Raw genomic sequence first — 26,886 nt, 5'->3', positions numbered from 1 at the left:
CATTTTCCTTTCTCAAATCAATGTTTTCAATGAGCACATTCATATGTCTGTCAAGAAATCTAGTTCTAGCATCAGGAGAAGGGGAGTTTATTGGTGAGATAGGAAATGGGTCAGGAATTTGGGTTTGGTGAGTTTCATGAGGTGGGTTGTCTATGATGTTTTCACTAGTTAAGGGTAATGGGTTTCTGGTTTGTAGTGTAGGTGTATATGTGTGTATGATTTGAAAGGTAGGAATGTGTGGTTGGTCAGATGTTTGGGAATGTGTTGGGGATTGGTATGGTGTATTTGGTTGGTGTATGAGGTGGCATGGGATGTATTCAGGTATGTAAGGTTCATGTTCAGGTTGGTCTAGTATTTGGGTTTGTCTTTGGCTTTGGCTTTGGGTTTGATTTTGGGTTTGGGTATGGGGTTGTGGTGATGTTGGTGGGGATGGAATGTATGGGTTTCTGGTTTGGTATTGGGGTGGTGATTGGGTTTGGTATTGGGGTGGTGATTGGGTTTGGGGTGAGGTGGGTGGTGTAGGAATAGGGTTGTCAAAGGTTGTTGTCTCCCCCTGAGCTTGATCTATCACATTAGTTACCACAGCATTCACAACATCATCCACATGCATTATCTCCTCCTCCTGCCCAACAACCTAATCACCACCATCATTATCGTCATCAGACTCAGTCCCATCATCGTCCTCACTCTCATCCTCATCACTAGTCACCCTTGGTGACTCTGGCACCTCCATTATCTCCATATTGTTGTCAAGTCGCCATAGGAGAATGTCATACTCAACCTCAGGATTGAAATACTTGTAGCTCCCAACCTTGCAATCCTTCTGTAAACGTTTGGGTCTTGCAATACATGTGTTGTGCCCAAGGTTGGTAGATCGGGCACCAAATATTAAAAATGATCTGTAAATTCTTGGATAAACCAAGAATCTGTCATCCCTTCTCTTCCTTAGATTACTCACCAATCCTTCAAAAATGAGCCTTGAAAAGTTGAAAGGCTTATTGTAGATGATAACACAATAGCATTTGCTATTTCTCTGCTCATGAGGGTCCAGGTACCCCTCCTCGGTGTAAAGCCCTGTATAATGATGTGGTGGATTAAAAATCTATACAAAATGGGAAACATCCCCTTCTTAAACTGCCCTTCATGTACATCTCCTTGATACCCCCATTGTTTCTTGAAAAATTCTCAACAATTTATGGGTAACAAGGTATATCGGAGCATCTATATCATAATTCAATTGAAGACTGGCCTTTATCAAGTTCTCCGTGATTTCGATCTCATGTCCTGCTACGGTGGCCTCTATTCGTCTTCCATGTTCATTATCTTCTAATTGAGCAGAGTTCCATAAATCCAAATGGTGGTTTCTGTATATGATAGGTATTTCAGTATACGAGAAGCGAAGATTAGAGCGTAGCAGCCACCGAATCATCAACTCTATAGGACTGTTCTCCTATGTTACTTGGAGAAAAGGCACACATGTTATGCTTCTTCTCGAATGGGTACACCACATCTGCACAATCGCAGACAAATATATATTCAAAGCAACTGTTAGTCATTAATGTTCATCGCTTTATTATGTATTGAGTTATATTTTGAAGTAGAAATGAAAAATAGTCTTTAAGAACCTGTTCATCGACAAATTAATAACCTACACAGAAAACAGAGATGTCATTAAACATGAAACTGAAGCCCTAAACCCATACAATGAGTGTCGAAAAACATTCAATTGAAGCTTTTCGAGTCGGATTAAGTTGGATGACCAATTTAGGTTAGGAAATTTGATAAACGATTGAGATTCTGGGTAACGAGTAAGTCGGCATTAATGTAAACATTCAATTGAAGCTTTCCGAGTCGGATTAAGTCGGCATTAACTTTTGAAAGTGGGTTTTAAATGAATTTTGTCGTTTAGCATATGAATACTGCCAAAAAACCAATTTTAAATGTACAACATAAAGCTTACTCGATAAAGCATATTCTCAAAGCTTGCTCATCCCATAGTTTGCTGAGGTATTTAAAGTAATTAAAAATAAACTAAGTGGATATAATGAAGGAAGCTTACTCGACTATACAAGATTGCTCGAGAAGTAAATCACAAGTTAAATAATCAAGTATAATTAATTAAATAGACAACCTTACTCATAATCAATAAAGAATCCAAAAATAATAACTTAGAGATATTTCAAATTGTCAACCTTACTCAAATACCTTATTAATGCTAACCTTACTCGATTTTACTTAGAAAAGAAAAAAGTTAACCAATCTTTAGAAATATACATTCAGGTATACCCTAAAGCAAAGTTTACTCGACATTACCTTAAAAGTGCAAAGTGTGCTTGAGAAAACATGATATATTAATTTTAATATACAAGTGTGCTCAATCATACAATGTACTCTAAAAGTAAAGTTTGCTTAAGAACTTCTGAAATATACAAGTATGCTTGGAGAACATTGGATTATTATATCAATAAACAATAGTTCTTTTTTGAATCAAGTAACCATCATGAATAGTTCTTTTTGAATCAAGTAAACTTCAAATAAAAACACCTAAGTTTACTCGAAAGTTTAAAAACATTAAAGTTTACTCGAAATAACATATGCAGATATATTCAAGGTGAAAATGCAACACCTTTTGACTTAAATTTCACATCCAACAGTTTTCTCATTAAAGTTCAAAGTTTAAGAGCAAATGGTGCATAATGAGATCAAATTTCAGTTATATCCTTCCAAATCTCTTTCTCATTTATGAAAAGATCTCAACATGGAATCATATTGATTAAGTCACCTTTCAATACTTCATTCTCAGCATTATTATGACAGATCAGGCAGGTTAATAGCAGGTCTAGACTTAGCATGAAATTCATTACTTTGGTGATATGCTTAAGGTTCAGTTAGTTGCATAATACAAAAATGGGTAACACTTATTGCACTATGATGTTCCATATCTCTTCTCAAAGCTTATTTGGCTTTCTCCAGATCACCCCAATTTGACTTCAACCCCCTGATATTTGATCAAAATATATTTTTATGACAGAACTTGTAAACTTTCTTAATAATTTTTCTTTTCAAATCTTACAACTTTTGAGGTTGAGCGTTGGACGTACATGCCATCTGTACTTACAAGCCGTACATTCAAGGTGTTTATGACTTATAATGATGCCCACCTTTGTAGTTCTTGTTTTAAACCCTCATGTTTGTTTTCTTTATAAACCTTTTGATACTGATCAACTTTTGATTGATAGTTAATCATTTTGCTCAATTTTGTTCTTTGTCATATTCATAAGATGTTTCATTTTGAGTGACCAAATACCAACAGGCTCATGTATTACTGGATAATCACTTTTCTACCTATCATTCGGAGAGATCTATCTTGAAACATGCATATTCAACAATGTATCTCCACATTAAAAATAGCATTTTCATTATGTTTATATCACCTTAGTTTTTACACATCGTGGAAAGCAACTATACTTATTAATGACTGCACTATAGTCTTTTTAGCCTATTAAATCCATATGATTGGCATAAATAATCCATCTACTATCATTTCCCAAAAGTTTGGATAAATTTTCATTGAAAACCTTTTAAGCTTCTATAAAGCTTTAAACAGAATAACCTTATCATTTCTCAGCACCATCAACTTGTTCAGTTTGTCAAAAACGATTTGTAAAACTCTTTTTGAAAAATATTCATTTGAGCGCACAATTTTAACACAAAATCATAGTTATGACACAAGCAATGAGTAACATATTCAAGAATAATCAGAACATGAGTGACATGTAATAATACAAGCACTCTTAACATAATGTTCTTCCAAGACTAATTATGCAAATTCTATCATGTCTTAACCACATCATCATATCCAGTATTCAACATATTCAAGATATCATATAAGCATGTAGATTCAACATTTCAAAGCATATTTAGTCACACTTATCAAGACATCATAATTAAGCACTTAAATCAAACCTAAGCATCATAAATACCTAAGTCGCATATGTAGTCATTTAAAGCACATATCAGTTAAGCAAATACATAAATTCACTAATAAACACCAATCACCCATCAAGACCTTTTAAAAGATAGTCAGTTAGCACAATGAGCGCACATCATCAATCAGACTTCATCAGAGTTGATCATTCCTAGTGCTATTAATAGAAAGTGAAACCTTGTTTTATCTAGTGGCTAGGTAAATAAATCTGCCAAGTTATCACTAGTATAAACTCTTTTCATTTTATTAGTCCTTTTTCACTACAATCTCTAATGAAATGGTGTCTGATTTCAATATGTTTGGTCTTAGAGTGTTGGACTGGGTTCTTAAATATGAATAAAGCAGCAGTATTATCAATAAAAATAGGAGTGTTCAAGTAATTCAGACCATAGTCCAGCAGTCGATTTTGAATCCAAAGGACTTGTGCACAGCAGGAAGATGCAGCAATGTACTCAGCTTCAGCATTAGAGATTGACACAGATGTTTGCTTCTTGCATTTACATGACACCAGCCTGTCTCCCAAGAATTAACATCCAGCTGATGTAGACTTCCTACTCATGTTGCAGCCATCATAGTCATTATCAGTGTATGCAAGTAGATCAAAGGCATGGTTCTTTGGGTACCATATCCCCAAATCAGGTTTTCCTTTCAAATATCTAAAAATTCTCTTGACAGCAGTCATATGAGACACTTTTGGACATGATTGGAATCTTGCACACTCACACACATCAAACATAATGTCAGGCATTGAAGCATTTAGGTACATCAAAGATCCAATTTTAGCTCTATATTCATTTTCATCAGCAGGCTTTTCCTTTTCATCAGCTATCATCTTCTCATGGGTGTCCATTGGAGTAGAAGCAGTCTTCAAGTCTTGACATTTGAACTTGTTCAATATGTCCTGCACATACTTTGTTGACAAATGAATATACCATCTTCCTTTTGTTGAACTTGCAATCCAAGAAAGAAATTCATTTCTCCCATTGAGCTCTGCAATACTTAGACTTCATAACTTCTTCGAATTCCAAACACATTTGTTCATCAGTAGATCCAAAGATGATATCATCAACATAAACTTGAATCAGAATTAAATCTCTTCCTCTTTTATAGTAAAAGAGAGTCTTGTCAATGGCTCCCCCATGAAGTCCATTAACAAGTAGGTGGTTTGGCAACTCATCATACCAAGCTCTTGGAGCTTGATGTAGTCCATATAGAGCCTTTTTCAGTTTGTACACTCTATTAGGATACTCAGGATCCTCATAACCTGGAGGTTGAGTGACATACATTTCCTCTTTAGTTTTTCCATTTAAGAAAGCAGACTTTACATCCAATTGGAATACTCAGATGTTCTTAGAAGCAGCATAGGCTAGAAAGATTCTGATTGCTTCCAGCCTTGCCACTAGAGCAAATAATTCTTCAAAATCTATCCCTTCTTCTTGTAAGCATCCTAGTGCAACTAGTCTTGCTTTGTTCTTCATTACAATACCTATTTCATCCCTTTTGTTTATACAAACTCATTTGGTGCCTATTGCATACTTTCCTCTTGGCTTATCCACAAGTTCCCACAATTGCAGATTTCTAAACTGAGCCAACTCCTCTTTCATTGCCTCCACCCAGCTATTGTCTTTCAAGGCTTGAACAATGTTCTTGGGTTCAAGTTAGGATGGGAAGCGGGAGTACAAACAAATGTTTGTAGATTCAAATGTACTCCTTGTAACTCTTTCATGGATATCACCAATGATATATTCAGCAGGATGATTTCTTTCTACAAAGGAAGTTTGAACAATTTGATCTGAAGAAATTGTAGAATCTAGATTTGAATCATTGACATCAGGTTCTTCAATGATCAAATCTGAAGCAGATTGGTTCAAACCAGCATCTTCTTCAACATTTGGTTGGGATGTTGAAGTAATGTCATTTCTAATGTTCAAATTTTGAAACAAGGTTTCAAAGTTTGATTGTCTGTCAGCTTGTTCTTGATCATGCTGATCTTCAGGTTGCTTATCATTTAAGACAAGATTTTCTTGATCTTGTGACTGGTCAAGATTGTCACTTTGTTCACCTATTTCTTCAGCTTCATCATAGATTACTTTCTCAGTAAAAGAATATTCAGTGTTCTTTTCAGCAACCTTTGACCATAATTTGTCCATGTCAACATTTTGTTCTGGAGTTACTTTAGGGACACATGTCCTATACAAAATATCATCAAAATCCTCAGGGTAAAGCTTGAAAGATTTGATTAACTTCTCTAGATTAAATAGCCATGTTGCTCCATCAACAGTATTGAATTGATTTTCATTGAAGATCACATCTAAAGATTCAATAACACTTAAATGATCTTTTACATACACTCTGTATGCTTTTGAATTAGTTGAATATCCAACAAAGAAACAATCTAAGGATTTAGACTGAAACTTGTTTAAATAGTCTTATGTATTCAACAAGAAGCACTTGCATCCGAAAGCCTTGAGAAACTTGATGTAGGGTTTTGTTTTGAACAAAATCTCATATGGATTTTTGTCTTGACTTTTATTAAGAAGGACTCTGTTTTGAACATAGCAAGCAGTGTTTATAGCTTCTGCCTAAAATGTTACAGGCAAATAAGCATCTGCTATCATGGTTATTGTAGCCTCAATTAATGTTCTGGTTCTTCTTTCTGCAACTTCATTTTGCTCAGGAGTTCTAGGGGCACTGAATTGTTGAAATATTCCTTTGGTCTTGCAAAACTCATCCATTACCCCATTCTTAAACGCAGTCCCATTATCACTTCTCATTACCTTCACCCTTACATCCAACTGATTCTCCATTCTTGTCACACAACTTTTGATTAACTCAGCAGCTTCATCTTTTGAGTTTAGAAAGTAAACCCAAATATATCTTGAAAAATCATCTATAATCACCAAACAATATCTTTTCTTTCCAATACTAGGAACACTCACAGGACCAAAGAGATCCATGTGAAGCATTTCAAGTATTTGATCAATTGAGTTAATGTCTTTTGTTTTGTGAGATGATTTGTGTTGCTTTCCCTTCTGACAAGAAATACATTTGTCATCCAATTTGAACTCCCTTGTAGGCAAACTGATTACATGTTTACCTTTGACAAGTTTGTTCATGTTCTAAAAGTTGACATGACAAAGTTTTCTGTGCCACAATTTGGTTTCATTTTCAGTGGTTTTTGACACAAAGCAGGTTCCTTATCTTGAAATGGCATCTTTCATTCTCAATTCATAAAAGTTTCCATTTCTAGGTGCAACCATCATGATCATATCTGGAGGAATTACAAATTCAGGTTTGAGTATGAAACAGTGTGAACCATCAAATCCAACCTTATAACCTTTATCACACATTTGAGAAATTCTCAAAAGATTATATTGTAATCCTTCTACCTATAACACATTTTCAAAAGATACTTTGCCATTTGTGAGAATTTCTTTCCCCACAATCTTTCCTCCAATTTCATCACTCCCAAATGTAACTGGTCCTTCAAATTTTTCTTCATAGTTGACTAATGACCTTTTGTCAGAAGTCATGTGCCTGGAATATCCACTGTCTAAATACCTTACATCATTCACTGAGGTGGACTGTTCCCGAGAAGAGGATTCAGCTTCATTTTCAATCTTTTCCATGAAAGCCACATTTTCCTTCTCAATATCTTCAGCATGGTTACTCCAATCAAACACACCATCTTGATGTGGTTGAGCTAGAGCAACATTCCCTTGATTTCTTGGCTGATTGACATTATTTCTGTTTTTATTGGTAGGAGCATGTGGAAGGACTTGTTGGTTTCTTTAAAAGGGTTGTTGTTGTGGGATCACTTGTTGATAATTATGTTGTTGAAAGTTTTGTTGAAATTTCTTTGTTGACCTTGATTCTGATTTTGATATTGAAACTGATTTCTTTTTTATTGTTGTTCCGGAATTGCCTTGGCTGATTACATTCTCTAGCAAAGTGTCCTGGTTGTTGACAGTTATAGCAAATTGCTTTTGACTTGTCAAAACCTATTCTGTCATTTGGACCAGAGACCAAAGACCTTCCATTTCTATTATACAGTCTCTTACTCCTTAAGGTTAACATTGCAGCTTGCCAATTAAGATCCATATCTTCTAAATCATCAGCATCAATCTGCTCAAGGTCTTCTTACACTACACTTGTATGAATTAGATTCTTTGCTACAAATGCATTAGAGGACTCAGTGAATACAGAGAAGAGAGCTTGATATTAATTTTTATGATTGACATTTCCAGCAACATATGGAGCATGTCCACTAGCCATTGAATCTTGACTGTCCATTTTGATTGCTTGGCTGACCAGCAAAAAACACTCTTGGTGTTTCACCACCATATTCACTTGGTTCTTCAATTATGGGGACTTTTTGTTGGTTCTTGGCAGACAGATTCCCCATAGGTGCAATAAGAGCATTAGCCACTTGGAAGCTTGGCTTGCCTTCCTTAATCATGTTGCTCTCTGTCATCTCTTGCTCATCAGCATGCAAAAAGCATATAGCATCATCAAGCTTGAAAGTTGGCAAATTAGCCTTTTCTTTGATGAACTTGCTTGTAGTGTACCACTCTCTAGACAAAGATGACAATAGCTTTTTGTTAAGATCAAACTCTGTTATTTCCATGTTAGTGGTTCTAATTTCATTGACAATAGAAACAACCTCCACAAAACAGACTTCAACCTTTCACCTTCTTTGAACTTGAATCTGTCTAACTGTTGCTTCAGTCTGTCCTTCTTGATGTCTTTAAGCTAAGTGTCTCCCTCAAACATTTCTACAATGGCATCAAACATAACCTTTATAGTAGTGTGATGAGCCACACTTGTCAAAATTTCCCAAGACAGACCAAGTTTCAGCATAGACAAGGCTCTATCATATTTCTTTTTCATACTTCTTTCAACAGTTTGATTGTTTCTTGTCCCATCAGGAACATATGGTCCTTTTTTGATGGAATTCCACATTTCAACATCGTTGTAGCCCACAGCAGCCTCAAACATAATCTTCCATATGATATAGTTTTCCTGTCCTAACAATCTTGGAGTTTTGTTAGTAGACACCTCTTGTTCATCCACACCTCCAGACATATTTTTGGTATTTTAAAAGATTTTTGAAATAAAAAAAACTTAAACTTTAAGAAACTTTTGAATATTTTGAAAAACAACCAGATCTGTGAAGTAAATCCTCAGATCTGATGAATCTGGATGGATAATAACAACATCTAGACACATAAGGAAAGAAATCAAAGAAAATCTGAGTAAAGAACATCTTTAAACCTCAATAAAACTGTAGATATGAGAATAATGAAAAACAGGGCAGGTGGTGTCACAGATAAATGGAACAGTTATTAGCTGACGTAATTCTTCATCTTCAAAATCAACAGTTTTCAACAATAAATCAGTAATAGTTCTTCACAAATGCAGCAACACAAGCTCTGATACCACTTGTTGGTCCCGTATTATCTCATTTAATCACTAAATAATCACTCTCGTAACCAACACAAAAGTGTCGACAAGAAAGTTACGAAATATTGCATTTGTGAAAAACCAAAGAGTATTAAAGGCAGAATCAATAATACTCATAATATTGCTTAACGGACAGAAATGTAACAAACACACAAAGTAACTCAAAAGATTTCCATTAATATTGTGAAGGATACAATGAAAATCAGTTAGGGTTTCTAGGTGGAATGTTTGTATTTGTGTCAGCTTTTCTGTACAAGATAAAGACATCTGTCAAATCACAATATTCGTTATGTGTCCGTTTTCATAGGCGTGCCCTAAAGTTTCCTTAAATTGGCACACCTGACATCCTTTTAGAAACCCTAATGATTGATTCTTAACATATTCAAACGTATTACAAATTATTCTAAGTGTAAACAGGTCTTCGAGTAAGCTTGTAGGCTTTTGCCCTTGTCAAGCAGACCTGATAACCATTAAGTGTGCTTGGAACAGTTCTTCGAGTAAACTTTACTTAGAATATTTTCCTTAGAAAATATTCATCATGCAGATTTCAATCTTCATGATAATATCAAACTTTGCTCGATATATATCCTACGAGCAAACTAGTTCTTCTTGGGTCCCTTCAACCTTTTGTAACTTAACTTATTTGAACAAGTTCAAGTGTGTTGGTGACAGTGTAGCTTGCTCGAGGTTGAACCTTACTCATTAGAAGTCCTTAGAGTAATTTCTTTATTAACTTCCTTCAAGATTGTTTGGTCCACTGTTTATTATAAATAAACCTTGCTCGATCCACCAAAATACTTGTTTTTAGCTTGGTTTAGTCAAGGGTTTGCTCTGAAACCAATCTTGCTTGACTTGAATACCAACCTTGCTTGATGAAGTGTAGCTTGCTCTATCTAACACTTTGAATACTTCAAGAAGATAACCTTGCTCGTTTGGGCAAAATACCTTGCTTGACTAAGTTTAAGCTTGCTTGGATGCCTAAGTTTACTCGGTTTCCATACTTAGCCATTTTCCAATGAGGTTGAGAAGATTACAATCTTCCTTAGTCATTTTCTCATCCCAACAGGGTGTGAGAAACTCACAATGATTGGCGAGTGGAGGGATTGGAGGTTGGTGTGACTTGATCAATCCTAACTATGAAGTCTTAAACCAAAGTTTAGAAATGTGATTTAGGCTAATGGTACTAAATCTAATGAATAAATGATAAGATAAAAACAAGAAAAAAATCAAAAAGGAAGATGAAATACAAAATTATTTTTTGGACAGGAAACTGTTCTGTTTTGTTTAATATATTTAAAATATGATGCAATTTTATTATAAATCAAGACTTTCCAGTCAACTAAATTAAAATGTTTTGAACAACTTTCGTTTAGAAAAGGTTTACAAATTCGTAACCTAAATTGGCCAAAAAGGCCATGTAAATCAGAGGGTACGAATCTGTGCACCATTTATAAAATATTGATTGTGAATTCATACGAATGAATTAAAATCCAGGAAATAATTTTTAGAACCCTATTTCAATGAAGTTTATCATATAATCCATTATTGCATTTTATCAGTTCGTTATGAACAATATATGCCTCTTTCTTTGATGGCTAGATCTAATGTCAAAACTGAAATATTGCTAGAAACAATGTTTTCACGATTCAAAAAGGATTTTGATGAAATAAAATTATGGACTTTTTCGGATATGATTATATAACATTTATGAGCATATATCATCAAAAATCCTTGGGTCCTTTGAATAAAATATAACGATTCAAAGCATAAAAATAAAGATGTAAGAACATTTCAAGTGTGACCTTAGTGTAATTGATTATTTCCTTGTGTTATTTGTCTCATCCACCCTATACACCATGGTGTATGGTTTATGTAGATTCCTAGACATGATTTTGTTATGGTCATGTGACCATTTGATTAACTAGTATGAACAAGAATTAAAATAGAAATAAGATGAAGAAAACTTGAATAATAAAATCCTACCTTTGAAATGGAAAATAAAGAATTAATTATCTTGAACTTACAAAGAGTGGGGTAAAGAAAGAAAGGGGTGGGAGTATGTTCTTATTTATACTAAAATGAGGAGGTTACTCTTAAGAATAGTTTAATGATAAAGTTGATTAGAAGAGTGTTTTGGGGGAAGAGGTTTGACCAAAATTTAAATGATTTAGGAAGATATTTTTCATCTTTTAAAAAAAAATAATTTTAAGTAAAAATAAAGGTGACATAACTAAATTAAAAGGATGTACTTTGATTATGTATCAATAATGTTATTTATGTGATATTTGAATAAAGAAAAATAATTAGTGTTATAATTTATATATATATATATATATATATATTAGTAATGATTAATGTCATTAAATAACTTTAGGAAAGAAAAACTATTACACACAAAATATGTAAAATATGGGTATATGTATAATTAACCGAATCATATCGAATAATAAAACAGGTCAGTTTAGCGATTACAATACAAATAATAGAAATTGACGAATGTCACATGAAATACATAAAATACATTAACGAAACTGGAGATATATATATATATATATATATATATATATATATATATATATGTGTGTGTGTGTGTGTGTGTGTGTGTGTGTGTATGTATTTATAAACAAAACCAAAAAATTAAAATGGGTCAAGTTTTCAGGTTTTAAAATTAACAAATGTTACATAGATGCTCGGGGAAGTTATGTATCTAGTGCCCCATCTTGTTGCATTTATAGCATTGGCACACTTCTGGAGGCGGGTAGTGGTAATTTTGCAGCATTCTTGTTAGTGGTTGTGGCAGTCTTTGCAACAACAGTAAATTTTTCTTGCCCTTGCTGTTAGAACTCGGTTCTTGGGGTTGGGCTTTTTGACACTAGTAGATTTAACCATCTGAACTTGATTAGTTTTGTTTCGAAATTCATCTCACCTGTTTTGAGCATTCCATGAAGCTCCACTGTCTTCACCCCAAGAATTCTTATTGAAATTCATTACGAACTGGTTGTGGGAGTTAGGAAGAGAGTTCAAGATGAAATACGCTATCATTTCATCTGACAGGGGCAATCAATTTTTTTCAACTGGTCAATGTACCCTTTCATTTAAACGACGTGCGCACTAACAGAGGATCCTTGTTCCAATCTACAACTTATAAGTTGTTCAGGATGTCATAGCGTTCTTGTCGGGCTTGTTTCTTGAACAGGGCCTTGATTTGCTCAAGCGTCTCATAGGCACCAACATCTTCCAAATTCTTAGCCAGCTCAGAAGACATTGTGGCAAGCATAATACAGCATGCGTCATCAGCATCCTCATTATACTTTTCAAGAGATTTCCTGGCAGTAGTTGTACCATTTTGAAGGCTTGGTAGGAATTGGTCCATTGAGAATGTAGAGCTGCTTTGCCATTTTGAAAACAAGTCTCAAATAGCGGTGGCATTCGACTTTTCGTTCTCAAGGATTGACTTGAGAGCAAAGGAGGAGTTGTTTTCTAAAGACATTTGTTGAATAAGCAAAGATAAATTTATTTGTATTTTTGATTATTTAATTTCTTTTTATTAATAACCTAATTACATGAATATAATAGGAATTTGAGAAACTCATTATATCAATTAGTAATGGCAGCTGTGGAACGCAACGTTAGTAAGTGCTATGCAGACTGACAACCATTGCCAATTGTAAAAAAACACAACTCTCAGGTACGAGGCCGTTTAAGACAACACTTGTATAATTAGATACATTTAGCCTCATTTGTGCCTCCTTAGTCTCTAAACAGTTGTGGAACGTAACAAGAGAGTAAAATAATAGTCGCCTTAGCACATGCATATGTGGAAGGGTTGGGTGTCTCAACAAAACCCTTGCACATTGGAAGGATAGGCTATAAATCAATTGTGGTGTTGTGGCTCCAAACACGTGAACTTTGGCAATATGCCCCAGGTGTAGCTTATAGTAGGATGGCATTGACTATTGATTTAAAATTGGGATTTAATTTTAATATTACATAGTAGAGTAAATCTAGTTTTACTGTATTTAATCGAGACAAGTTGATGAACCATTTCATATCTCAAGATTCTTAGTTTTAAATAATCTATTAAAACTAAGTGTGTCGCAATTCATTTAACCAATTTTATGTTAATAGTTTTGAAAAATTAATATTAGTTTAATTTACAAAACTTAATTAGTTATTATTTTTTTAATGACAAAATTTGACAAGTTATAAAACCCTTTTAGAACTTGTTTTAATATTATAAAAACTCCTTTTTAAATTATGTTGGTATTTGGTTGGTTATGTCATAACAATTATAAGATACAAGCAACCACAATATAGCAAGATAATATGTAAATCAATATGGCTAAGAATTTGTTCGGTCTTGCTAGAGCCTAATAGAAAGGCCGATCGGGCCACTGGGTCACAACACACAAACAACCGCACGAATGACTTCATGACTCCTGTTTAGGTTCCTTGGTTTTATCTTCGGGTCTTCGTTTATTACAATATTTACATAAAGATATACAATAAAGGAAAACACCCTAACTATTACAACTTTGAACCATCAATGTGGCCAAAACCATAAAACCAAAAACCAAATAAAAACAAACAACTACAAAACAAGGTCGAACCATATTTACTTATTTTTTAACAATCACAAAATAAACCGGGCAATCTTTTGGTTATGTAAAACAAATAAAAATATGACCAAAATTTAAGTTTCCCTAATATTTAATTAGATCAGAATTTTTATAATTAATTAAAGTTTATGTTCTAATTTCGGTTAAAAGACTGGTACCGACTCGTATGTTGTAACAAGGCTCTGATACCACTGTTGGGTTCAAGTGGTGATCAGTCAAAAATTATTTATTAAAATCAAGTTCAATAAATATGACAAATGGCAATTAATCCAGTTAATTAATATATGCGCAACGGAATAAAAACGAGTAATCATCACTTTAACGAACCCAATAGGATCTGGTTACAAAACCATACGAGCATGGTAATAACAAAAAATTTATTATTAACTACCGATAAGATAAATATACCTCGGTTAATGAATAAGCGACACTAGGGAGTTAACAAGTGACACTAGGTGTCGAAACAAGTGACAGTGGCGCGTGAGCAACGACGACTGGTCAGCGGCAGCAACGGAGGATAGCGCGTGCTACGCGGCGTCGTTCGATGGTGGCCGGTGACTTGAAGCGGTGGTGACCGGCACAATTGCGTGAGATGAGCTCCAAAAGTTATGGAGTTGAATCCAAGATTTGACTTGCAGCTGGGTTATATATGGGTTTAAAAGAAGTTATAATTATTATATTAATAATCATAACATAATACTATTATCCTTAACAACATACTTCCGGCCCCAAAAATTTTTAAAGCCCATCACGAGTTTAAAAGCCCGTTTCTAGTTTATTTATCTAGTAAAGAAATATTATCAATATTATATTTATATCCAATATAAATAATACGCCCGTTAATAATTCGTCAATACATATTAACTAATTTAAGCAGATTTTATGCTTGTTACCTAAAGTGTAACTTTTATGGGTCATAGCTCAACCAGCCACTTTAAGCTAATCGAACCGGTCCATATTTTCCAACACCTTCTAGGAAGGTGCGGCCATGAATATCAAAAGACTCGATGCTATAAGTTGCGGTGCTAGGCCCGCACATTCTGGCCAAAATCACCCATGAAGGGCAATTCTGTAGCGCTATTAGCAGTGTTTTAAAAACCGGTTCAAACCGGCCAGTTGAACCGGTTAAACCGGATTTCGCACTGCAGGCCGGTATTTTGAGTCCGGTATTTTTGACCGGTTTGCTAGAACATCGTACCGCCGGTTTTTGTCTAAAATACCAGTTTTTACCGGAAAACCGGTTTTGTGTCCGAGAAATTTTTATTTTCGCGGCCCGTATTTTTTCGAAATAACTTTTAACCCAACAATAAACATTCAAACGTGTACACTTTAGGACTATTTTTTAATAAACTAAGTGCTTTTGCATTATTTTTTTAATATGGATTAACTTTTTGATTATTTTTTGTTATGGAATCATTTAATTTTAGGTTATTTTTGGATGAAAATTATATAAAATTATAAGGTAAACTATTCAACCGGTTGAACCTTCTGGTATAACCCGGTTCAACCGGTTGTACCAGTTTTTAGCTTAATCCGGTACAAGTAAAATACCGGTTTTTAAAAAATTGGCTTTTAGTATACAAATTAATCTGGACAGGTTTGATTTGTATTCATTTAAATGAATTTTTATTTTGAGCAATTTAATATGTACTTAGCTGTAAAAGTGTTCAAATTGTCAACTCCATAATATGTCACCCGAAAATCTCGTGTATGTAAAAGTTATATAACACCAACCTGCACCTATAAATCAAACCAAGCCGCATATTGCCAAGGGTGCCAATAGATACACCTAGATACAATACTTTTTGGGTGAACAAAGTCACCATTTTTGGATCTCATTAATAATTGAACCCATCAATTCTAACCTTCTTCGTCTATTTTTACAAAATTCGATCATATTGGAACTATATCCTTTTTAAAGGTTTTAGAACATGTGTTCGATCAGTGTTGTTGCTTCTGCTGCTGCGTCTGCTGTTGTTACAGACAAATACCCAGTGGTGGAGGTTTGGAAGAAGCAAGCTCGTGTTTACATGGAGAACACTAAGAGATTTCTTATTTCGTTACGTCAGGAAATCTGGAAAGTGGGTCGAGATGATCCCCGAAAGGCAGTTCATTCAATCAAAGTCGGGTTATCACTAACGTTGGTGTCTTTGTTGTACCTTTTAGAACCATTGTTCAAAGAGATAGGAGGGAACGCCATATGGGCTGTCATGACAGTTGTTGTCGTGCTCGAGTTCACTGCCGGTAAAATTCACTTGAATTTATTTTAATTTAGTGTTATATAGTGTTCTATCCTTGTTACTTATTTAATATATGACTATAACATTTTCAGTTCAAGCTTAACTCATGATTATCATATGTTCATAATAGGGGCTACCTTATGTAAAGGGTTGAACCGAGGTCTGGGGACATTGTTGGCAGGATCATTAGCGTTCTTATTCGAGTTTATTGCTAGAAAAAGTGGGAAGGTCTTTTATGCCATTTTCATAGGGACTTCGGTCTTCTTCATCGGTAAGCGAAGATCTAAAGAAAATGATCGTCTTCTTCGTTTTAATAATACTATAAAAATTCAAAATTTTGTGAAACATTTTGTTTTCACGAATGGTTTACTTTTATTATTAAAAGATGTAACGCTAGTGTACGTGTGTTGATGATCTCTATATATGTTACTTTGCCACAATAATGCAATATATATAGTGTACGTGGACAACTGTTAAGAAAATTACCCCTTAAGTTGTACGTCTTTTAAAAATAAATCATTAAAAAAATTTTAAATTTGCAGGTGCCATGAGTACGTACTTGAGGTTTTTCCCAAAGGTAAAGAAAAACTATGATTATGGTGTTGTTATATTCCTCTTGACATTCAATCTGATTACTATATCAAGTTATCGAGTCGAAGATGTGCTAAAGATAGCTCGCGAGCGTCTCTACACCATGGCTATTGGTTCTGGCGTCTGCATCCTCATGAGCCTCTTCGTATTCCCCATTTGGTCCGGAGAAGATCTTCATACTTTTTCGGTAACCAAAATCGAAGGTTTGGCCAAATCCATTGAAGGTATCTTAATATCTTTTCTACCTTTCAACAACGAATAAATGATATTATTAATTATAATAAGCTACCAACTATGCATACGCATATACTAATATTTTCTACAATTTAAGTTACAAAAGTTGGTCACTAAGAAATATTTACTTGCAGCATGTGTGGATGAATACTTTAGCGACAGGAAACCAGATGTCACCAAAGATAAATCCATGGAAGATCCGATTTATATGAATTACAAGGCTGTTTTGGATTCTAAATCAACAGACGAAACCCTAGTACGATCTTTTCTCTAATGTATTTGTTTTGTAACACATGCGTGGACGCGTGGTCCTGTAATTTAGAAGATTTCATTTGTAGGCGTTGCATGCAAGTTGGGAGCCACGACACTCGTGGCGCTGTAATCCATTCCCGTGGCAACAATACGTTAAATTAGGAGCTGTTCTACGCCATTTTGGATACACGGTTGTCGCGCTTCATGGTTGTTTAGAAACTGAAATTCAGGTATTGTAAGTGTTTGTATGGCTTTCAACTTTATTGTACAACCGTGACGACTTTGGCTGTCTTTGATGAAAAGTAAAAAGTGTCCTTGTCAAGAATTGACAAACGAAAGTTATTGAAACCTAGAATCATCGACTAACCGTGAAAATCAAAAATGCACACGGCACATTTAGGACTGAAGAAACACTAAGTGACCCCGGGCAGATTACGGATAATCTGGGGGTTAAATAGATGTTTCCCACGAGGGTTAGGTCCGGCAAGATAGTTATTCTTCTGATGACCTGCAAAACAGACACCGTGAGCTCGTCAGTGAGAAGGGGGGTACCTCCTTGTGACCACCCTCCGGCGTGAGAATCAGACTAGATTGCTCTGAATATAAGTGTATATTAAGAGAAATAGCTAGAGCAGATAAGATACAAGATAATGATACCGTTCCAAGGTGTTGGAGTATTTATAGCCAAAGGTAGGTGTCCAAGCAGGTACAGCCAGCTGTATAATATTCCTTTTCTACCAACTGTGGGCTACGCACGTGCCATGCTGGTGGTTGGTGGGTAGGCAGCGGCTGATAGTGACATGGCCGGCTGTGTACTATTCCTTTTCCACCAACTGCAGGCTATGTGCGTGCCACGACAGGGGTTGGTGAGTAGGCAGCGGCTGATAGTGACATTAAGTACTAGAGCGTGCTTCTCGTCGTACTGTTGTCAGTGAGCTGTCGCTGCTTTGGTCAGATCTTTTGTCCATACCTTGGCAGGTATAGTACAAAAGATCCTCCAGTAGCGTACGGACTGGCTCATTTGGGCGGGAGTATTCCCGGCTTTGGGCGGGAGTATTCCCGGCTTGCTCATTCCTTCTTCAGGTGACATTACTGAATTATTTGAGAGTTAGTGCCTTGTGCGTGTAGCCTTGCTGTTAGTGCGGGTAGCCTTCCCTGATGGCTAGTATCCGCAGCTACGGGAACAGGCGGGGTACGTCATCATTGGGAGGCTTTTCCTGCGGGAACAGCTTGCGTACTGCGCGTAAGGACGTCATCTCTCTAAGCATGGTGGGTCCTGCGGATCCAGTTGGTCTTTGCGCAGACGTCCCTCTTTAAGGTGAGTCTTGCGGGTCCAACTGCGCAGACGTCCCTCTTCAAGGTGAGTCTTGCGGGTCCAACTGGGCTCTGCTGAGACCTACCTCTTCAAGGATGCACCAATCAAGTTTAATGTATTTATTTGATTATCTTTGTAAAGGCTTCGCAAGCTTACTGTAAGTATTTTATACCCATCAAATTAGTCAATTAAGTTATTGAAAATTCCCAAAATTATTCCAACCAGAAAATACCAAATGTACAAAACTCCATTCGGATATACTTGATTATTTTTTATAATTCCGGTCAAACAGACTAGATTTTTTTAAAAATTTGATTTTGAATATTATATTAATATAATTAGTTTTACTTCTGTTTAGTTTTTCTATACAATATATATTAACAAATTTCGAAGATATCTTCTGGACATGGTTTTTTTTATCTTCGTTGTGACATAAATTATACTTGAAACTGAGCTGGACAAAATGCATATTAATGAGGCTTGATTTTGAGCAAAATTTATGTTAGCACATAGATATAAATAAACTTACTGAAACGGTTTTTTTTGAAACTTTATATAATTATATGTTTTAAAAGTTATAAAAGAAAAACATGTAAAAGTAAAATTAACTATATTAATATATTATATAAAACAAAATTTTGAAAATTCAAGTCTAACCAGATTCTTTGGCAATTGGGTGGATTAAAATCAAGTCTGGGATGATTAGAATCCGGGCCGGTAGACTGTTTTTTGCTGGTGTTATTGGGAGTTGTCAAGTCAAATGAATAAAATGTGATTTAAACAAAGTAAAATAGACATTTTGAAAATTTTCCCTTAAATTAATAATGTTAAGATATTTTAAAGAAACATTTCACACACTTGCGAAGTTGGAAATAACTAGGGTTTTATTTCTTTTTTGCTATTTTTAGTAAGATTATCTTAAATTCGGGGTTTTCAATTTGTGAAAAATGCATCAAAAATATGTAGGAACTTGCTACCAAATTTATTGCGTCACAAATTTTTATAGGAATTTAGAACGTTTCAATTCTAATATCCAATATCCTTAAACTTTGTAGTTTCACTCCACAAAAAAGTCGCCATATAACTTTTCAGTAACTAAATACGTAAAAGAATTTATATGGTAACCCATGCATAGTTAAACTGGACATAAACGAATTATCCAGGTAAAAATACTTGTTTCACCATTTTATGTTGCAGACTCCAAAATCAGTTCGGCTGCTATTCAAAGATCCATGTACTCGCCTGGCAACTGAAGTATCAAAAGCCTTAATGGAACTTGGTAACAGTATACGAAACCATCGCCAATGTTCACCGGAAATACTTTCAGATCACCTCCACCAAGCGCTACAAGACCTCGACACCGCCCTAAAATCCCAACCACGTCTCTTTCTCAGCTCAAATGGTGCTAACCTAGCCAACATGCTCACTCTTATTGCCCGATCAAATCCTGAGAAACAATTATCGAGTGTAAAAACAGAAGCATCAGCATTATCCGAGTGGAAATCAAAAAGGGTTTCCAAGCAAACGATAGAGGCAGAGAGGAAGTCGTTAAGGCCCACATTAAGCAAGATTGCAATCACGAGTTTGGAATTCTCGGAGGCGTTGCCATTTGCGGCGTTTGCGGCGTTGTTGGTAGAGGCAGTGGCGAAACTTGATCTTGTGATCGAAGAAGTTGAAGAACTTGGTAGGGTTGCTTGCTTTAAGGAGTTTGAAGTTGGTGATGATGTGGTACTCAATGTTGAAGAGAAATCTAAAATGGAGGTCAACTTACCTAGTAATGGTGTTGACTAGGTTTCAAGTTGACTTTTTATTATTACGATGTTGTAAACTATTCGACACAACATCACCTACTATTTTATATTTAATCAAATAATAATCCTTTTATAATATATTAATTTTTATATATAATCACCAACTATACCTACTACTCATCACCACAACTATACCTACTACTCGTCACCACAACCGACACAGTGCACCACTCTTCATTTTAGATATGAAACATCAACAAAAAAACAACCCCTCTTATTTAAACACAACCCATCAACCTCTCACCGGAGATTCGAAAGTGATTGATGCAAATCTCGCAAGCGAACAGAAATCGATCTATCAAAAACGTGGTGGAGACGATGAAGTTTCCTGAAAATGGCAAGTCATCGTTTTCTTCTTCTAGCGGTTAGTCTCCAACAAATCAAGAATGTATAATATTGTTGAGGGACACACATCTACACGTCTGTCTCATATCTTCAGAGCCGTACTTGTTCACCGAACTTGGGCGCTACAATGGTGACGTACGCTTGATCCCAGCCTGCCCCTTTCCACTTGTATCTGGACCTCGGGCAACCCACCATGTTGTGGATACTCTTATTCAAGGATACATAATTTTTTTGTCGTTATTTCCTTGTAATATCATTTCTTCTTCCATAGTAAAGATGTCGATATACCTCGGTTATACACAAACCGGGAAGACACCGAGGGTTGACGAGAGATGCTAGGATGACACAATCCAAGATCCAACTGTTCCAGCAGGCGAACGGCGGCGACGGCGGCTGTGCAACAGGCGGCGGCGGCGGACGGCGGAGAACGGTAGAGAAAGCAGTAGACGGCAGCTAGGACAGCAAGACAGCAACTCCTCAGCAACACAACAACAGCAGCACCCAAAATCTTGTTCGCCGGAAAAACGGGGCTCGCCGGAGAAGAAGAACCAGGTCGCCGGAAAACCGATTTAGGTGTTTAAACAGTACCGGAGCTCGTGAATAGCTACGGTGGTGTTTGTAGTGACTAAAAGGATGTGCGGCGGTGGCTGTGTGGTGTCAGCGGCGGCCGGAATGGGCTCGCCGGAAAACGGGTGGCCGGATTTCGGCGCCGGAGTTCGTGTATGTGTTAGGGTTTGTAATTATTTCAGGTTATCATAAATAGTATAAAGCTTATGTATTTATAGTAAACATGGTGTAGGGTTTAACAATTAAACCAACTTGGGCTTGAGCCCAAATAACCAAACAAAGCCTTTTAATCAATATCAAGTCCATCTAATTTATTATGTCGGGCCTAATTAACATTTAAGTAGGCCATTATCTCGTCACTCCCGGTGTAACTCAGTCCGGGTCACATTCGGGTCGGTCGCGTTGACTTGACCCGAACCGACCATTAAATCCAACAAATACACAATTAAATTATTGGTCCTCGACGCTTCCATAAAATAACATGATTGGGTACTCAAGTTTAAAATAACATATATAGGTACTAAGGTTTTGATTTTTTACAATGTTAGGTACTAACTTTAACATCCGTTAAATATTACACATTTCCACTTAATTGTTTGACAAATTTGTGTTTGGTAATATTTTGGGATTTCACGTTCTAATTAGTATGGCAAATAGTGATTTACCCGGGCGTTTTGCGCGAAGAATTTGGTCGGCAAAATTCAGGCGTTACACTTGTGAGTCAACATGAATTCGGTATATATTGATTACGCTCATTACGGTATCAGAACAAAACCCTAATATATAAATTGATCAAATTAACATACTTACAATTAAAAAACAAAAAAAAGGCGCTCGTAGCACATTATTTTTAACATTCTCATATTTAAGACAGTCTTCATTTAGCCTGTAAAACCCAGGCATTGTGTTGCAGCAACAAGTTGGCGTATAAAACCTATTTGGTGGGTATTGGGTATGTTTGTAATTGTACCTTAATAAAACCCAACATACAAATCTGTTTAATTAACATATAAAAAGATTAATATACAAAAAAAACTTAAAATATTTAAATAATGTTTATTCGGTCGGTAAAAATCAGGCTTTGGTAAACTCGAGCGTTGAAGCCCGGACGTTGGTAAACCTAAGCTTTATGGCGACAAGTTGACACAAATTCTGTTAACTATTAACGGAAGTTAAAGTCAATACCTAACATTGTTACAAATCAAAACTTTAGTACCCAATCTATTTTACTTTAGGGAAACGTCAGAGACTAACTGCGTAATTGTGTCTAAATAAAACGAAGAACAATCATGCTCTGGCTAGCAGGGCGGGCTTAGACCATGTGTAATCAAAACTCTCTAGAGATGAGCATTTTGCAACACATGGCATCCCAGTTAGCAATGAGAAGTTTGCAAAAGTTGTGTATTTATTAAAAGCCCTTATAATCATTACTAAAATTCTAAAATAACTTAAATATTTGATTGGTTCGCGTTTGTGGGAAAAACATGATTGGTTAGACGATTTAATTGGATAGAGTTGTGTAGGAAACCCTTGAGCCCAAAACTCGGGGGGGGGGGGGGGGGGGTGAGTTCACAAAGTTTTGGGTGGGAAAAACGGGCACTACACATGGTTGTGGTGTTCTGGTCATAATAAATGGACCGAAAAAATTATACCTTAAATATATAATTTAATTACTAAAAAATCAAATTTGTGTCATGATACCTTAATTATCATCGATTTTATATGTTTTACATTACTTTTAATAAAAACTTTTTTTAACCATTATTTAGGGCAAACATCTAAATCGTTTCTAATTGCTTCCAGCGTAAGCCTCCTGGGAGTAGGTTACTCTGTGGCGTAAACTTACTCCAACCCCGGCGTAGCTTACTCTAGTGCACAAAAAAAATTAAGGAAAGTTTGTTTTTCCTTTCCCTATTTGATGGAAATAACCCTAAGTCGAAAAGGGACATTGATCAGCTGTTTTAGGACGAATTGAGGATATTCCATTATCTCAAATCATCTAAAATAGCTAATTCACCCAACGTCAAGTTTATTGATTCTATCATGTTTCTTGGCTAAACATCTTTGTAACCACCTTCGGGTGTAGGATTTTATGTATTGACTGACTGATTTAGTTTTGTTTAATGACTGGGATTAAGTTTTATGTTTTCCATGGATTGTATGAGACTTAACTTGTGATTTGAAATTTAAAATGCTTGATTGTTTTAGGTTCTTCGTGTTAACATCATATCAACTGTGACTGATACTTCATGACCAGGATTGGTGATTTTGTAATAGAACCCACTAACATCGGTTTATTAATCATCACTTAAAATAACTCACATATAGAATCCCCGTTAATGATATCCCAATGAACAAGGCTAGGCTATTAGTAACTACTGAATCTGAAACACGAAGTGGTTACTCTTTTCTCACAATCTTTTACAAACAAATCATCTTTTTAAACTACTTGACATCGAGTGTCCAAACTGTTAAATACATTAATGAATTTTACCAGCATGTTCCACTGAATCCATGTGGAGACGACCTTACTGACCCTTACTAGTTACAACTGATTAAAATACGATAATTAACTTGTTTTTATTAGCTCATGACAGCTACATCAAAATGGTGAAGTTGCTGGGAATCAACATGCAAAGTGCTAGTTTAATCTTTGTTTACTTTTAATTTTATATTATTTTTGCCAGTTTTAGGCGAGGTTTCTTGTGTTCGTGTGTGCATGTAATTTCACAGGTTTATGCGTATGAGATACTCAAATAGAGACGATCCATTTCAATTTGACCCATAAATAGAAAAAAAACAGCAAAAAAGAAACCAAGTCGTCACAACAAAAAGTGGAAGATATGAGTTAACATAGCCCTCGCGAGGTTAGAGATAATCAAGACCCTCCAGATGACCAACCTGAAAACCAAGAACACCCATTACCTCCAAACAATCAACCACTATTGTGACACCCGGCAATTTCAGGTTAACATCATTGACACAAACCCGGTTATCTCAAACATTCATTCATGTATTTCGCTTAATTATTGTTAATTAAGCGAGTCGGTTATTGCACACATTCACGTGGCGGTATTAGGGGAATTACCGAATCACATGAGCTTGTCCTTACGCGTTGGTGATTAATGTCGAACACGAACACGTTAAATAACTTTGATAATTTAATTGTTACATGCCATAAGATTATACAATACATTACTTGTTATAATATTTGTTTATTATACTTATTTATTATAATATTAGTTCAAAAGAATTATATATTTTACTACCCGTCACTACGCAACGGGAATATGGCCTCGGCGTCACGAAACGCGACCAAAGTATTGGTCGGGAAAATTCTTTTAAAACATATTTCCAACCCTAGAACTCCTATTACCATTTTCACAAACATACCCACACACTTTGGGAGATTGTGGGTGTTTTTGGGTGATTTGATGAGCTAGGGATTTAAGACATCATCCATCTTCATGTTGTACATTTTAAGATGGTTTAGCAGTGTTGTACACACGTCTATTCCACGTTTTACATCTTGAGTCGTGACATTGGGCTTTTCAGTTACATTTGCTTTTATTCTCTCTCTTGATATTGATCACACACCATGATTCTCTCTCTCTCTCTCTCTCTCTCTCTCTCTTCATGTAGACGACACCGGGTGTTTAAAACCTATGTGGTGGTGGTGGTGTTTTTCGAAACCCTAGGTGGCAGCGGTGGTCTTGTGGCGTTTTTTTGTTTTAGCGTTTCAGAAAGCAACCTATTTGAAGGTTACTGACATTTATTTGTGACTTTATGGTTACTGATATATTATTGGGGCCAACATCCTTGTGGTTGAATATTGTTGATAATTGAAAGTTGCAGTTATTTAACTGAAACCATTACCAGTGGCTTTCCAGCCATGTCTGCGAGGGACGACGGCATTCGTGTCTGCTGCTTCATCTAATTGTTGAACATTAATACATTATCATTTTACTGTTATCGGGTTCGATTTAGGAACCCTAGGCGGTGGCATGACTTTTGAGTACCGATAGTCTGTAATGTTGCTGGGTTTTGTACAGGAACCCTAGGCGGTGGTGGTAATATCAGGGGCTTAAGGTTGTGATGATACTTGATTATCTGAGCCTCCTTTTTCGAATCTACTTTGTATCTAGGAAGTTCCTTGGATCTTCATGATTGTGTTTTAAGCATATAATGTGGATTTTAATACCTGTTTTAAGACGAGTTCGTTACTCTCTTCGATGTTGGTTGATTTTGCTTATGTAATTGTTTTCTATGAAGATATTTTTATCATGCTTTGATTTAGTTTTTCGCTATTATTATTGTTATTGTTATTTGAGAGTTGGAGGGACCTTAAAATTTGTGGATATTGAAGGCTATGATGATGACGTATCTGAGTTGTGACTATATCTTAACAAAGCTTGATTGTTAGTGATTACTAATGCAACGAGTTTTGTTGATTTGAGGGTTCGCTGGAAAAGTAGTGTTTGGCGGTTGTGGGAGACGGCGCTGGTAGTTAGTGGCGTGCAGCCCAGTTTCTATGGTTGATTGATTTTGCTTTATTTAAATCCAAAGTGTCTAACTGAGTCTTTTGTTTAGGGGAATTTGAAGCGTTGAACAGACAACAAAAGTTTTTTGCTACAACCATTGTGATATTTTTGGTTGTGAGGTCTTACAACGTGGGAACCGGTCGAGGAACATCTGTTTTAGAGATGATGGCAGCCTTTGAAATGGCCTTTATACAAGTATTGTCATTTACGAATTTTCTTTCTTTAGTTTGGGTGGATTTGGGTATCGATTGCAGTTAAAATCAAACACCTTATTAAGATTAAAATAGAAAGGAAAAAGAAACTCGTAGCTTGACCAAGAATGTTCGACTTACTCGACCCTGACCCAAGCTATGACTTTTTTTTTAACCTTTTTTCATTGGAAAAACAAGCCTTTCAACACCTAGATTTTTTTATTATTATTATTATTATTATTATTATTATTATTATTTGGTGTGGGGGGGGGGGGGGGGGTCTTGGGTTTAATTTTCCCATATGACAATGATTAAAAGGAAATTTAATGTTAAAAAAAGGGATTACTCCATAGATTAGTAACAAACTTTGAAAGTTGTTCCAATCATGTCACTAATAAAAACTTTTGTTCTAATCAAGTAATTGAACCTCCATTTTTGTTCATATCATAGATATTTTACCTTTATAGTAGGTAATCTTGTTTTTTTTTCAATGTTTTTACTTTGCATAATAACTTTTAAATGTTGCAAAAATTGGTAAAAATGCAAAATATAATTTTAAAATTCCAAAAATTTGCAAAAAAAAGTTCGGAAAATTGAGGTTCGGGTTAGAACGGGTCAAGGTCGGAACGGGTCAAAACGGGTTTCGGGTGAGTTTTTTTTTTTTGAACCAACGAATCAGCGCGTTTTCAACGCGTTAAAGCTCGTTTTAACAGCAAAAGCTCGTTTAAG

The 26,886-nt window shown here is 35.6% G+C and overlaps 1 protein-coding gene across 1 annotated transcript; it reads left to right on the top strand.

Annotated features, from left to right (window-relative positions):
- The first annotated feature begins 15,645 nt into the window (after nt 1-15,645).
- LOC143583408 (aluminum-activated malate transporter 12-like) lies at nt 15,646-20,516 on the top strand. Its single transcript, XM_077065720.1, has 6 exons — nt 15,646-16,314; nt 16,441-16,581; nt 16,853-17,125; nt 17,270-17,391; nt 17,474-17,617; nt 19,900-20,516. The coding sequence occupies exons 1-6, from the start codon at nt 16,002-16,004 to the stop codon at nt 20,491-20,493; spliced, it is 1,587 nt and encodes a 528-aa protein (XP_076921835.1). The 5' UTR covers nt 15,646-16,001; the 3' UTR covers nt 20,494-20,516.
- Nucleotides 20,517-26,886: the final 6,370 nt, after the last annotated feature.

This window comes from Bidens hawaiensis, unplaced genomic scaffold, assembly GCF_021521415.1.
Source record: "Bidens hawaiensis isolate Kalapana, Puna unplaced genomic scaffold, B.hawaiensis_p1.1 tig00032386_1, whole genome shotgun sequence".
Classification (NCBI taxonomy): Eukaryota; Viridiplantae; Streptophyta; class Magnoliopsida; order Asterales; family Asteraceae; genus Bidens; species Bidens hawaiensis.
The sequence above is the reverse complement of the archived record's forward strand: the minus strand, read 5'-3'. Positions and strand labels throughout refer to the sequence as shown.